The 14652-nt window shown below is 41.6% G+C and overlaps 1 protein-coding gene across 2 annotated transcripts in view; it reads left to right on the forward strand.

Moving 5' to 3' along the window:
* The window catches only part of LOC109428902 (transcription factor Dp), a 46464-nt gene that overhangs the window by 9003 nt on the left and 22809 nt on the right, over positions 1-14652 (forward strand). For both annotated transcript variants that reach the window (XR_009998545.1, XM_019704739.3), the window contains exon 2: positions 6957-7072. Coding sequence is in view for 1 of the 2 variants with exons in the window: in XM_019704739.3 (XP_019560284.3) it covers positions 6957-7072 (116 nt within the window). In the remaining variant the exon portion in view is untranslated. The remainder of the gene's footprint in view (positions 1-6956; positions 7073-14652) is intronic.

Raw genomic sequence — 14652 nt, forward strand, 5'->3', positions numbered from 1 at the left:
GCCAATTGGTCAGCTCATGACTAATTCTGCTAGAGCAAAGCGTTATGTCTAACACTTCCTCTCTACCAGATACCATGAAGGTTGGGCGGTTGCCTATGTTAAGTAATCCAAGATCTGTACTACTCAAGTATTCCATCAAACTGGAGCCTCTCAAATTGATGTCTGAGCTGCCCCAGATTATATGGTGAGCATTAGCATCACTACCAACAATTAGCGGAAGGCCTTTTGAAGTGCAGTATGCAATGACTTGCTTGAAAGCATCCGTAGGGGATGGTTCATCATGCGGTAAATAAACCGAACAATAAACATATTTCCTGTTGAGGTTTCCAACAGATACATCTATTGTGATAGCACATACATCTCTGGTAGTTAGTTCAGAGATGAGTGTAGCAACGATTGCGTTGTTGACAAGCACACATGCTCGAGGCATGACACGTGAGTTTGCCATTTCATTTTTACTGAAAGTAGCAAACACCGGATTCACAAGGTTTCCTAAATAGAAATTCCCCTTACGAAAGTAAGGTTCTTGGACTAACGCCACTTGGGCTGTACCATTTTGCATAAGTCTACAAAGATTGATCGTTGCTGTTCTTCTGTGCTGAAGATTGATCTGAGCTATCCTAACCGTAGCCACTACCCAAACTAGGCAAGATTAAACTCTTAACAATCACAGCACAAAAAAGAACAGCAACAATAAAGCCAGATCGGTATCGATTTGAGTGCGCCAAAGGCGAGGATGCACAGAATACACTGTGTAAAACGCATAATGCGAAACCATATAGGTGAAAATCTAAACTAATTAATAACATCTTCATAATCCCGCCCTTATTCAGCCTCAAGTATGAGATTGAAGAAGGGCAGCTGATTGTCTCGGAGAAACACAAGGTCCACCGCGCTATTGCTCCGGTTAGCACAGTAAGGGCAAATACTGTGGAGGGTGCCCTGGTACTCCACAGGCTCCGTTTGCGGTTAGGTTTTTATTAGACCCCCCTAGCCATTCATTCCTAGGCACGGTAAGCGTAAAGCCGCATAACACCATGAATTAGGGGTCACCTGATTAGTGGATTCCTACCACTGGAACAGGCGGTCCGTAGTGCTATTCTTAGCCAGTTGAACTAACCGCTACCGACACTACACAGCTATCTAGGCTGATCGGGAAAAGAAGTTAATATTGGTGATCAACTTCATACGGGCCCGAAAAGCCAAAAACGGCAACGCTTTACCGAACTGATCGTCAAATTTTGACAGTTGGGCTGTCTTCTAGTTTGCAGTTCAATCGGCAATTTGAACTTTTACCGAGATTTTTACCGAGCACTCAGCTGTTGAATTCTCGGTGATTTATTTTGCCGGCCTCGGCGAAATAATTTAAGTGTGTATGGAAAGAAACTCAGAGGATGAGCAAAAGATTTATGCATAATAACCAAAAATTGGACCAAAAATATCAATGTCGCTTACGTCACTTTGCAGAATTACGGCAGTATAGTTCGCCGCACATTCTAGAAAAGTCGCGCGCCGCGCATTCCAGAATGTTCGCGAACCCGCAGTAGCTCACTGGAAGGCACTCACTGTCATGCTGTCACTCACTGTTGCCATCGTCGTCGCCGACCTCGCCGACGCTGTGCATGATGAGTCTGTGTTTGTTGTGGTCTGTCCGGGGAGTTCCAGTGCATTGTCCGTTTGTACTGCGTGATGCTGCGCGCAGATAAAAATGTTGTTTTCCTTCCCAACAGCGGCTTTCCAGCCTTTATCGGCAAGGGAGCCCACTCACGCTCTTTTGTCCCTATATGAGCGTTTCACTTCCTTCTCAAGAGCCGAATAGCGCTGACGGGCTACGACTTTGGTTCCTCGTGTTTTCGCTCGCTCTATCGCGACTTTGGTATTCCTTCGCTTCTCTATCTTGAAAAAAAAAATCCTTGGAAGAATCACCAAAGGCATTTCTGAAAGTATCCTAAGAAGACTGCGTGGAAGAATCCCAGCAAGAATGCCAGGTGAAATCGCTAGAGGGATTCCTGTAGGTATCACAGTATGTACGAATTTATGGACGAGTGCTAGAAGGAATTGCTGAACGTATCACAGCTGAAATCGCTTGTGGAATCCCAGCAGGAGTTCCTGGAGATTTTTTGATTTTTTTTATAAAAAAAAAACGAAGCAATATTTTCAAAATCGGTTTTCGTGCACACGTAGAGTATGGATCAAGGTATCTCCTGAATTTTTTCCAGGTGAAAATTGTTTTTCGTTTTTGTAGAAACCATTCAAGAAACCATTTTTTGGTGAAATTTTGTTTAAAAATGGTTTCTCCAAAAACGAAAAACATTTTCCATCTGGAAAAAAATCAGAAGATACCTTGATCCATACTCTACATGTGCACGAAAACCGATTTTGAAAATATTGCTTCGTTATTTTATAAAAAAATCAAAAACCACAATGTGAGGAAATGGATCCAGTTTCGCCTTATGAATAAGTCTTACACAATTTAACTGCTGAGCGGTTTCAGCGTGAAAGATAAATTCCTTGAAGAAATACCTGACTGGAGGATCTAGACAAGTCTCTGGAAGAACCGGTAGCGATATTCTGGAGGAATCCATTCAGAAGGCCCTGAAGGAAAATTTACCAGAAGAATTCCAGAATGCTAGGATAAATTCCAGTAGCAATCACTACACAAATTCCTAGAGGTATCCTAGTTAATATTTCTGAAGGAGGAATTGCTGGAAGAACGACCGTATGAGTTTTTTACCCTTGTTACACCCATAAGAAGGGTATAAATACCGCTCGAAAAACCGAATTTCGATCCGAGGCCCGCAGGGCCGAGTCTCATACCAATCAACACAGCTCGACGAACTGAGCAAATGTCTGTGTGTGTGTGTGTGTGTGTGTGTGTGTGTGTGTGTGTGTGTGTGTGTGTGTGTGTGTGTGTGTGTTTTTTTTTTTATTCTAGGAGTCCAAAAATCTTCTAAAGACGCTGTGTGGGATTCGAATGTGCGCCTACCCACTAAAAACACTCTCCTAGTTCACCTCCACCTTAAATTCCCCTCCGGTACCACCATGCAGTATTTCTTCGGAGGGGAGGCGTTTTGTGCCTTGTGCACCATCACCAATTTGTTATTCTACGCTTTTGTTGTTATAGTTTCCTAAGCTCTTTCGCTACCTTCATGCTGAGCCATTTAGCTCTTGCTATTAATTTGTTTAATTTCTAGCGTTTCAGCGATCAGCGTGCAACATGCGTCGTGCTGAGCCATTTAGCTCATGTTAGTGAATTTGTTATTTTCCTACTTTTGTCGCCATTCAGCGACACTTCAACTCCAGTCAGTGCACATTACAATTTGTTAATTTGTTAATTTGCAATTTGTTAATCTTCTACGTTTTTTCGCCATTAAGCGACTTACTTCGGCTCCTGTTAGTCCAAAACTATCAGTTCACCACGGTCGCTCGCTACTCGGATAGCCCCCGGCGGTGGACCCATCCTACTCCGACGAAGAGTTCCCCGGCGATGGAAGTTCTTCCGAACCGATCTTCCCGGGTCGGCGTCAAGGTCAGTCCTGAGATTCCGGTTGGAGACTGGCTTCCGGTTCAAAGGCGCCCCAACGACCGTTCTCCGGTGCTTTTCACGGCCTACTCTGTCTAGTCCCCGGCGGTGGACCTAGCCTACTCCGACGGAGAAAATCCCCGGCGACGGAAGTTCTCCCGAACGCGCAGTTCAATCACGACCGGCCAGGTGCCGAGGTCGACCCAGCGATTCCGGTTGGAGGTTGGCTTCCGGTTCACTGGCGCCCCGACGACCACAAACCAGTACTACGTCACGGTCTACTCGGTCTTGTCCCCGACGGTGGATCAAGCCTACTCCGATCGCGGTCAGAGATCCTCTGGTCTTCACGCCATTTCCTTTGCAGCTCGGACAGTATTCGCCTTACTACGCGGTCGACAGTGTTCCATTTCTCTTCTTCGCGGCACATTTCGCGGACGACATTGTCAGCTGTCATACCAGGCAAATCCCTGCGCGCTTCGTCGAATCTGGGACATTCGAAGACGACGTGTTCTGGTGTCTCTTCTTCGTTTCCGCACTCTGGACAGAGAGGCGAAGGTGCGTGACCAAACCGATGCAGATATTTCCGAAAGCAGCCGTGCCCGGACAGGAACTGCGTCAGATGAAAGTTCACCTCTCCATGCTTCCTGTTCACCCACTCAGATACATTCGGGATGAGCCGATGGGTCCACCTTCCATTTCCCGCATTGTCCCACTCTTGCTGCCACTTAGACAACGAATCCGTTCTAACGATGCTCCGCACGTTCCTTGTATTCCTTCGCTGATAGCATTCCACGTCCTCGGCCAGGGTAATGCAAATGTGTGTGTGTGTGTGTGTGTGTGTGTGTGTGTGTGTGTGTGTGTGTGTGTGTGTGTGTGTGTGTGTGTGTGTGTGTGTGTGTGTGTGTGTGTGTGTGTGTGTGTGTGTGTGTGTGTGTGTGTGTGTGTGTGTGTGTGTGTGTGTGTGTGTGTGTGTGTGTGTGTGTGTGTGTATGTGTGTGTGTCTGTGTGTCTGTGTGTGTGTGTGTGTGTGTGTGTGTGTGTGTGTGTGTGTGTGTGTGTGTGTGTGTGTGTGTATGTGTGTGTGTCAACCGATTTCGGTTCTCCTGGCACCAAATGAAAGCTACAGTATCCTTGAAATTTTATTTCGATTGGACATTTGGTTACTGAGACATCTTTCGAAGAGTACTTCAATAAATTCCTTTTTTACCCTTCTTACACCCATAAGAAGGGTATAAATACCTTTCGAAAAACCGACATTCGATTCGAGGCCCGCAGGGCCGAGTCTCATATACCAATCAACTCAGCTCGACGAACTGAGCAAATGTCTGTGTGTGTGTATATGTGTGTGTGTATGTGTGTGTGTGTGTGTGCGTATGTTACAAATAAAAGTCACGCACGTTTCTCAGCCGTCTGATATCCTATTTGGATTCTCCTAGTTGCAAATGAAAGCTACAACATCCTAGTAGAACCCTATTGAATTTTATTACGATCGGACATTTGGTTACCGAGATATCTTTCGAAGAGTACTTTGAAGTAATATAGGTAAACCTTTTGAGAGATTTTTGACATTTACCATATTGATAAATATCTTAGCCGTCTGTCAACCGATTTGAGTTCTCTTGGCAGCAAATGAAAGCTTCAACATCCTAGTAGAACGCTCTGAAATTTTATTTCGATTTGACATTTGGTTACTGAGATATCTTTTGATTTTTGACCAAATGTATCATAATAAGTATCTCAGTCGTCTGTCAATCGATTTCGGTTCTCCTGGCACCTAATGAAAGCTATAACAACCTTGTAGAATCCTATACAATTTTATTAGGATTAGACATTGGTTATCTCGATATCTTTCAAAGAGTACTTGGGAGTAATACAGGTTAACCTTTTGAGAGATTTTTGACCAAGTGTATCATAATTAATATCTCAGCCGTCTGTCAACCGATTTGGGTTCTCTTAGCACCAAATGAAAGCTACAGTATCCTTGTAAAAGACCCTGAAATTTTATTTCGATTGGACATTTGGTTACTGAGATATTTTTCGAAGAGTATTTCAAAAAGTTCCTTTTATTTTATTATTATATTCGCTTGTTATCTTGCATGAGCTTTTGACCAGTCTATGGGAAATTATTGTTCAATAAATAATGCTGACCTCATATAAAGTGTATACTAGCAGGTTATTGTTTTAAATAAAATTACAAATAAACAGGAATTCTATGAAAACTAACAATATGTTAAATGAGAGCTTTGAATTTACCATCAGGGTACCAGATTCCGCTCATCTAAGGCCAGTTTTGCAGAAAAACATCATCTGTTAAATGACTGGTAAGCCAATTTGTAATGTTTTTGCATTTTAAGTTAGTTTAATCTAAGTACAATCAGATGCAAAACAAGACTTATGTAGAACTTTTCATAAAAGTATGATTTTATTACAATTTGGGTGAGACCAAAGTGGTCCTAATTCCGCTCACGGACAAATGTATGCCATCTTTTAAATAGACTTTTGCGGAAAAGTGAATTATTTTTGCAACTCTATGTTTTTACAATTATTTTTTTCCTGTTCAGCGGGAGTGTATAATAGTGATTAAATACACTGTGTACTAAAATCGTCAGTTTTTACGATTTTCACGTATTTTTTTTGCGTGAGTGGTTATTGGAACACATAAAATTTCCTACAGCTTTTTTGGGTCCAATAGCCGCTCAAAAAATTCTACTATTTTGTTTTTAAAATTTATGTTTTTTGGTAAATATTGCATAAAATGGCTTTGCTCTCATGTAATTTATATTGTCCAAGAATATCAGCGACGAAAAGGGGGTATTTATGCGTGAAAACTTGATTTTTGCAACAGTGAGCGGCTACTGGTACACTGACGGTATATATTGTGGGAAAAATGCAAAATAATTAGCTAATTCCAAAACTGATTAACGTCGTAGATATATCATTTTTTTCCTTTTCACACCATAACCATGAATACCAAGTACTTCGGAGCTAATTTATTCAACTGATTAAAAGATATTAGACAAAGTGTATCTCGCTGATTTTCTTATCCATTTGTTAATCGATTTAAGATCTTTTGGCAGTTAACATAAGATACAATATTCCAGAATATGTACGCTATTTTTTAAAAATTTCATACAAGATTCTAGAAGGTGTCTGGCATTTCTGGTAGTTTAGTCCATGGTCCATGATGCTATTTTGGAAACCAATCCACTAGATGCCAAATCCACAATATTTTCTGGAACTTTTGGTCCATCACACAAAATAAATATGTTAAATACAAATAATATAACAATAGTTGAAATAAGTGTAAGAAGGGTTCTGTTCACCATGGGTGGATTAAATCGGGTTTTTACCTAAAATGTTACTTTATTATTATAAAGCTATCACTTATTCTAATCCATCTCCTCCGCATGTCTTCTCCATTTTCGTTTCCCAGGCCAACAACAAGTTCTGCAAGTAATGCAAACGGCATCGACTACTGGCCGCCCGTTGACGTCGGCCAGCGTCAAAACGATCGTTAAGGAAGTGACTAGACAGGATATTACAGGACAGGTGAGTTGGAGCTTGTTTCGAGAATTTCCCTTTTGGTACACGTGTTGAGACTCCGTCATATCTATACAAGGCGATCCGAACAGACTACAACCAAAAAAAAAAAAAACGTTTACAACGATGACAACTTTGGAAATGGTCAGCTTTTACCGGTTTCCCTTGGTCCCTTCGTGACACCTATTCGGGCGAAGTTTTTTTTTTTTTGTGGAAAATTAACGAAAGCATGCGAAATTAATTGCCATCGACCGTGTGCTGTTCTGCTATGCCTTTTCTAGCTTACACAAACACCACTGCTGACTGACATTATTATTTCTTTTATCGAATTTTGCTTCGTTGGCTGTGCTGTTGTCGCTGTCTCTGGGTTGATGATGATGATACGTGCGCAGCGGCAGGCCTGGCGTAAAACCGCAAACTCGACTGTGCCACCAAACGCCGCCGCCGCCGCCGATGCGATATGGGTCTTGGCGCGGGCTTGGGCAGGTTGGTTGGCAAATGGCAGTTGGTGCTTGTTGGCTAGAGATGATAAACAACACATGAATGACAAAATCTGCGGTGTAATATGCGAAGAAGTGGAATTCTTGCGACGAACCGTGTAGGGTCGTCGTATTAAGGCGGACTTGTATGAGCGCGGCGCGAGGATGAGGTGAAGCGCATCGATCGACACGTTTCCATAATTAAATTCTTACCTCCGCTGGAATCAATGCGTTGCGCGTTGAGTGACGGATATTGTGAGATGGGAAAATTAAAAAGAAACAGTATCATTGTTGGTATAGGGAAAATGAGGTACATCGGTGACGAAGAATTCAGAATCTTGGGAAGACAGCGACCACGCATCCCAATCCTGACTATCCTGGTTTTCAACCGGTGTAGGAAGCTTTATTTAACCCTTTAGAGCCGGAGGGGTCATATATGACCCCAACATAGAAACGTCTGTATAAATTCACCCATTCGATAAAACAGCATACTCTCTTCGGCGAAGTTGCTGCAAATTGAGTCCTCTATCATGAAAAAATGGGCATATTTGTATTAGGGGCTTCATTGACAACCTAGAACATCCTGAACACCATGAAATTTGGAAAAACAAAATAATTGACATACCAGTTGATCTAAAAGCTGAACTTGGATGTTGGTTACGTTTATATGTATTCATTTAACATTTGCCAAGAATATCAAAAGGTGTTTTATATACTAAGATGTTCTAGGTGTTCCAAACTGTCCTATAGTGAAGTCCTTCAAATCTACAAGAATAATTTTCGCCATAAATAATAGCATTGCATAACGTACTGGGATCCGTGAAGCTCTTGACATCTACAATGCCATTTGACACTATAGCGATATTGCAGGTCAGCCAAACTACCTTGGAGTTCAAAACTTCAGGTCTGCAGTCGTAACAAGAGCCATATATGTTATACTGAGTAACGTTACATAATCAACCGCAGTTACTGAAGCAATTTCAGGTCTACTAGCTTATTACAAACCTTCAGAGTGCAGCTAGAAACCTAGCAAAAAAAAGTAATCTGGTGGATTGATTATTGTAACTGCTCGCTTCCGTGTTTAAGAAGTTCGATCGGGATCTCGACCTCCCGGCAGGATTGCTGTGATTATTCAGCTCCATAAGGGCTTTTTAACCTCATCCAGTGTTGGTGGTTCCATTGCTTAAACGTCAGCAAATTTCCTTCCTGTCCATTGCATAGGCGAGCACTGGCGCAGTCTTATGCCGCGCACCATTGACAGTTGCATAAAACCTCATTCCTACCCATTCTTTTCTACGGTTCAACAATCACACTCTCTTCGTGCTACCGTTTTTTACTGCTGCTCTTGTCACCCTGTACCGCTCCCTGTTGAACCGTGTACCTGCCACTAGCATTCAACTTCTGGCGGCATTCTTTTCGTTCGTCACTCGTTTACACTCTTCTTCAAACTAGACATGGGTAATTCACTCGCGACTCAAAGAGCCGATTCATGAAATCGTGTGAGTGCACCGTGATTCTTTTCAAGAGAATTACGATTCGCTGGTGTTCATGAAAATTCCAACGAGTTGCCGAAAAAAGTTATAGCTTGATGGCGCACTTAATGATGATTTGACGCAGAACACTGCAATCGTTGCCACCTGTTTTTTTTTTATTCTCATATTGTGTGGCCTTCTCGCACCAGTGATTCGATTCATCGGTAGAATTAACGGTAATCTGTGAATCCCCTACGTCATGGTCAGACGTTTGGGCATACCACCGAATGTCTGAACACCACAGACAAACAGTCGTAACTCTTAGAGGAAACTAGCTGTCCCGGCAAACGTCGTACTGTCTGCCTACTGTGTTTTTTGACGTACAGCTCCATAGGGACGTCTCCCGCAAAGTCACCTTTATGGGAGCCCCCCGTTCCAGAGACCGAAGAGGCCCCGCACCAAGCTAAGAACCTTCCCCGGCCCCACAAATACTCACATACAAAATTTCACACCGATCGGTCCAGTAGCTTTCGAATCCATAGCGGTCAGACAGACAGACAGACAGAAATTCATTTTTATATATATAGAAGACTAGCTTACCCGGCAAACCTTGTATTGCCCATTTTAATTGTTGCTCTTGCACAGTTTTTCTAATGTTTTTGTTAATTTTCTTAATTTGTTCTACATATGAACATAGCCACCCATCATGAGGACAAATTGAACCGTTCAAAAATCTTGCTGATCATTTCATTAAATAATTAGTTGTATGGCTCCAAAGAGAATGTAAACTCATTTGTATAAACATCGGAAGCCCGGTTCCAGAGGCACGTTTATCTTCCATTTGGTACATTTGTCTCAGATAAAGAATGCTGTTTGGTGGTTTGGTTGCTAACCAATGTTTTATCGATGTTACTTAAATAGACAACTCGACCATAGAATTTACAGTTCAACAGCCATAAACTACACAATAGCGCCTCTCGAAAGAAAAACCTTCGATAAAAAGAAGGAAACATTTAGGTATGTTTTAAATTTTAGCAGTTGGTCCGTAAAGAAAATGGAACAGTGTAACTTGAAAGTTATCTGTATGGGAGCCTCCCGTTCCAGAAACCGCAGAGGTCTCACACCAAGCTAAGAACCATCCCCAGCCCAAAAATATACCTACCTACAAAATTTCACACCGATCGGATAAGTAGTTACCTAATGCATAAGGATCAGACAGACAGACAGCGCGAGTAATAAATTCCTAGATAAATTCCCAGAGGTATTTCTGGGGTAATTCCATGACGAATTCTTGGATGAATATCTGGATGAATTACTGGAAGAAGAATCTTTAGTGGAATCCCTGAAGGTATTCCTGATGGTAAATTCCTCCAGAAATTACTGGGAAAACCTTTTGGAATTACTTGAGGAATCCCTCGAACCAATTCCTGAAGGAATCCCTGGATTCTTGGAATAATGCGTTTGTAAACTCCGGAATGATTATTTCTTGGATAAATTGCCGTTGTAATTTCTGAACGAATTACTGCTTTAATTTCTGCAAGAATTTCTGGAGTAATATTTGCAGGAGTTCCTGGAGTAATTTCTGGGGTAATTCCTGGTGGAATTCTTAGAGGTATTCCTGAAGGAGTCCCAGAATCGAAAGCTGAAGAAATGCCTGTATGAATCCCTGGATGAATCCCTTTGAAAATCCCTGGAGGAATGCCTGGAGGTATTCCTAAAAGAATTCCTGGAAGAATTCCTAGAGCGATCCCTAGAGGATTTCCTAGAGAAGCTCCTGAAGGAATTCCTGGAGACATGCCTGTGCGAATTCCAGGAGGAATATCTAGAGAAATTCCTCGAGAAATCTTCAGAGGAACTCCTGGATGAATTTCTGGAAGATTTTCTTGAAGAATTGTTTGAAAACTTTCAGGTAGAATCCCTGGAGAAACCCTTTAAAGAATTTCTGAAGAAATTCCTTCAAGAATCCCTAGTAGAATTTCTACAGGAATTTCATGAGGTATCGCTAGAGAAATACCTGGAGGAATTCCTCGAGGAATCCTTGAGAAATTTTTAGAAGAACTCCTGGAGGAATCCCTGCAGAAATTCCATTTCCAGAGGAATGTCTGGAGGAATTCCAGGAAAAAAATTTAGAAGAACATCTGGATGAATTATTGGAGGAATTATCGAAGGAATTCCTGGAGGAATCTCTGGAAGAATCTTAAGAGGAATCCCTGAAGGAATTTCTGGTAAATACCTGGACCAATTCCTGGAGGAATTCCTGGAGAAAATGCTGGTGGGATTCCTGGAGGGATCCCATGAACCAATTTCTGGTGATATCTCTGGAGGAATCCTTGGAGAAATACCTGGAGTATAAATTTCTGGAAAAACTCCTCAAGGAAACCCTGGAAGAATACCCGGAAAAATTCCTGGAGGAATTACTGAAGAAATTCTTAAAAGAATTTCAAAAAGGAATCCCTGGAAGATTTTCTGGATAAATTCTTGGAGTGATTCCTGGAGGTATTCTTGGTGGCAACCCTACAGGAAATGTCTTGATGAAATCTAGAATTACTGAGGTTAATTCTGCAGGAATTCCTGGGGTAATTCCTGGTGGAATTCTCAAAAGCATTCCTGGAGGAGTCCCAAAATTAAATCCAAAAGAAATGGCTGGATGAATCCCGATAGAAATCCCTGGAGGAATGCCTGGAGGTATTTCTGAAAGAATTCCTGGAGGGATTCCTAAATGAATTCGTGGAATCATTCCAAAAGCAATCCCTAGAGGAACTCCTGAAGGAATGCCTGGAGGAGATTCTGAAGGAATTCCAGTAGACATACCTTAGTGATTTTCTGGAGAAATCTCTAGAGAAATTCCTTGAGCTATTTTCTAAAGAACTCCTGGAGAAATCTCTAGAGAATTCCCTAGAGGAATTTCTGGAGGGTTTCTTGAAGAATCACTGGAGAACTTTCAAGAAAAATCCCTGGAGGAATTCTTTCAAAAGTCCCTGAAAGAATTCCTGGAGAAGACGACCCGAATCTGAAACAGCTACGTTGAATTTTCGTACCGATACATCAGGTCGACCTCTCTTGTGCATATCACAGCAAAGCACTCAGGTCCACTAAGTAATTAACTTGAAATTTGTTGCAAGTATCGTCATAATCTGCCCAGTATATGAAAATCCAAACATTGATACAAATCCACTATGGCTACTTTCACGTTTGTTTGTCGACCTGGTACCAAACGATCCCTGATCTCCAGCCCCTTTTATTAGCCAATCGTTGCATCCGATCCATTTTCCGGCCATCTCTGTGACAAAGCCACCAAGTAGCTAGCAATTCATTGGATTTCGGCTGCCCAATAACGATTGTTCATACCCCAAATACATATCCGCTATTCGACATACGCAATAAAATGTTCTACGTGCTGTTACCTAACGGTAACATCCTAATTAGATTCTATTTGTATGATCGATGCGGGACGATAGCTATTTTTTTTTTTGTAATGTTTGTTTTTCAACTATTTATTTGAATTGTGCGTGCAACTGGCGGGAGAAATTCAGCAAATGCAATAACTGTTGAGTGGGTGGTGAACTCCCGTGTGAAGTCGTCTGCTTTACTGCTGGTAGTTAAGGATGTAGATTTTCAAGAATGGTAGAATCCTATCCAGCAATTGAGACGCATGTTCGCTACTATTCGGATGCCGCCGGGGATCCGAAACCTAGAGCCTCCACGTAGATACCCGTGCAATTGCTGCTAGAGCAAGCGGTATCGGAACCAAGACCTCTGTCCCGTCGAACGACCAAGGGTGTCATCAGCTACCACCAATCAAACCCGACACCGCCTCCCCCCACCTCCCATTCTCCGATCAAGGGAGCGGCCAATTGTTATCGACACGTGTAGTCGGTCGGCAGGCCATCTACCTGTACACCGCCAGAAACGCATGAATAAACCGAAGAAATTTACGAATTTCCTATTTTTGTAGGATTCCCACATCCGAAAGCTCCAGCATCCAGAAAACGCCCTGGGACCTGGGTGACAAAAGAGGCCTTGCGAGCCCACCCCGGAAGCTCCCGCCACGGTGCTTCATTTACCGTTATTATCAAAAAAAAAATAGACCATCAAAACCTGAAACGCCATTCTCTTTCTTCATCATTCCTACACCTCTGGGCAAATTTTTAAAAAAATCGTTAGACGAAATTTTGAGTTACGCCCTTTTAAAGGGCCTAACCCCTAAAAAATCAGAGTTTCTATAGAAAAACATCATATTTCGTAACAGAAGCATGTTTCTGCCATCAAAATTTGAAACGCCAATCTCTTTATTTATCATTTCTACACCTCTGGACAAATTTTTAAAATAATCGTTAGGCGAACTTTTGAGTTACGCCCTTTTAAAGGGCCTAACCCCTAAAAAATGAGGGTTTCTATGGAAAAACATCATATTTCATAACAAAAGCATGCCTTGAAGTCCCAAATAATAAAACGTATCATTAATAATGCTACAATTTGATACTATGCGCTAATATTGGCTATTTGTATTGATGTTTGTATACAAATTGGCCATTACGCTAATATAAGGGAAGTATTTTCAAACATGTAGGAAGCAATCATGTTTGTATCAACTGCCATTCATAGCGTGGGACGTAAGTTTTTTGTATTGCTTTTTTAAAGACAAAACAAGCGATGGCATGTGCCTATCCCATTCGTTAGATTTATTGGTGAATGCTGTTTTCAACTAATAAACATACAAAACTAAGGATTGAGATGATCAATTGTAATGATAGTTCTATATTTAACTTCTAAACTACGTTACCGAAGAATAAACGTGATCAAATGAAACTAAGTTTTATAATAATTCTACTATAAGTACTTATGACCTTCAAATGGGCGTAACTCAGGGTGGCCAGCGAACCGGGAAAACCGGGAGAACCGGGAAAATGCCGGGAATTCATAACCACCGGGAGAAAACCGGGAAATATACGGGAATTCAGATTGCCACCGGGAAAACGTTTTACGTTTAACTTTTTTTTTATTCTTCATGAGAATAATTTGTAGTGCCGAGCTTGTTGTTGGTTGAACACAATGTGCATTGAAAATACAGCTTGCGTTATATTGAGTTGTTAAAAATTTTATTAAATAGGTTATTGTCGTTAGTGAGCCGAATTTTAACAACAGTTATGTTCAACTAGACTGAAACCAAAACAAATAATTCTTTTATATAGAACATAACAGACGAACACAAAACAATGTAGCCAAAGCTTTACACTTAAATTTGTGAGTGAAAAAACTGCAAAATTATGCAAAATTCAAACATAATAGAGGAAATTACCTATTCTCGGCCGTTTTCTTCTCTTCGTCTTTAGGGGTTTTTTAAACCTATTGAACTCAGAGTTGGTCTCACATCCTTCCCAACTAAGCTGAATTATATGGCCAAGTTTCAGGCAATTTGGCTGGCAAAAACTCCCCATGACGAAGAGAACAAACCTGCCGATAACACTGTCACCCTATAATGTTCTAGCTTAACCCTTTCAGGACGGTTGGGTCATTTGCACCTCGCTGACGTGTTCTACAGCGGCGAGATTGGTGAAAAAAGTCGTCCCGAAGGGGTTAAGGCTATCTCGAAATCTACAGCAGAAATTTGCGTTTTCTCAATGGAATTCAGCAATAT

The sequence above is a fragment of the Aedes albopictus genome, chromosome 3 (genome assembly GCF_035046485.1).
Source record: "Aedes albopictus strain Foshan chromosome 3, AalbF5, whole genome shotgun sequence".
NCBI lineage: Eukaryota > Metazoa > Arthropoda > Insecta > Diptera > Culicidae > Aedes > Aedes albopictus.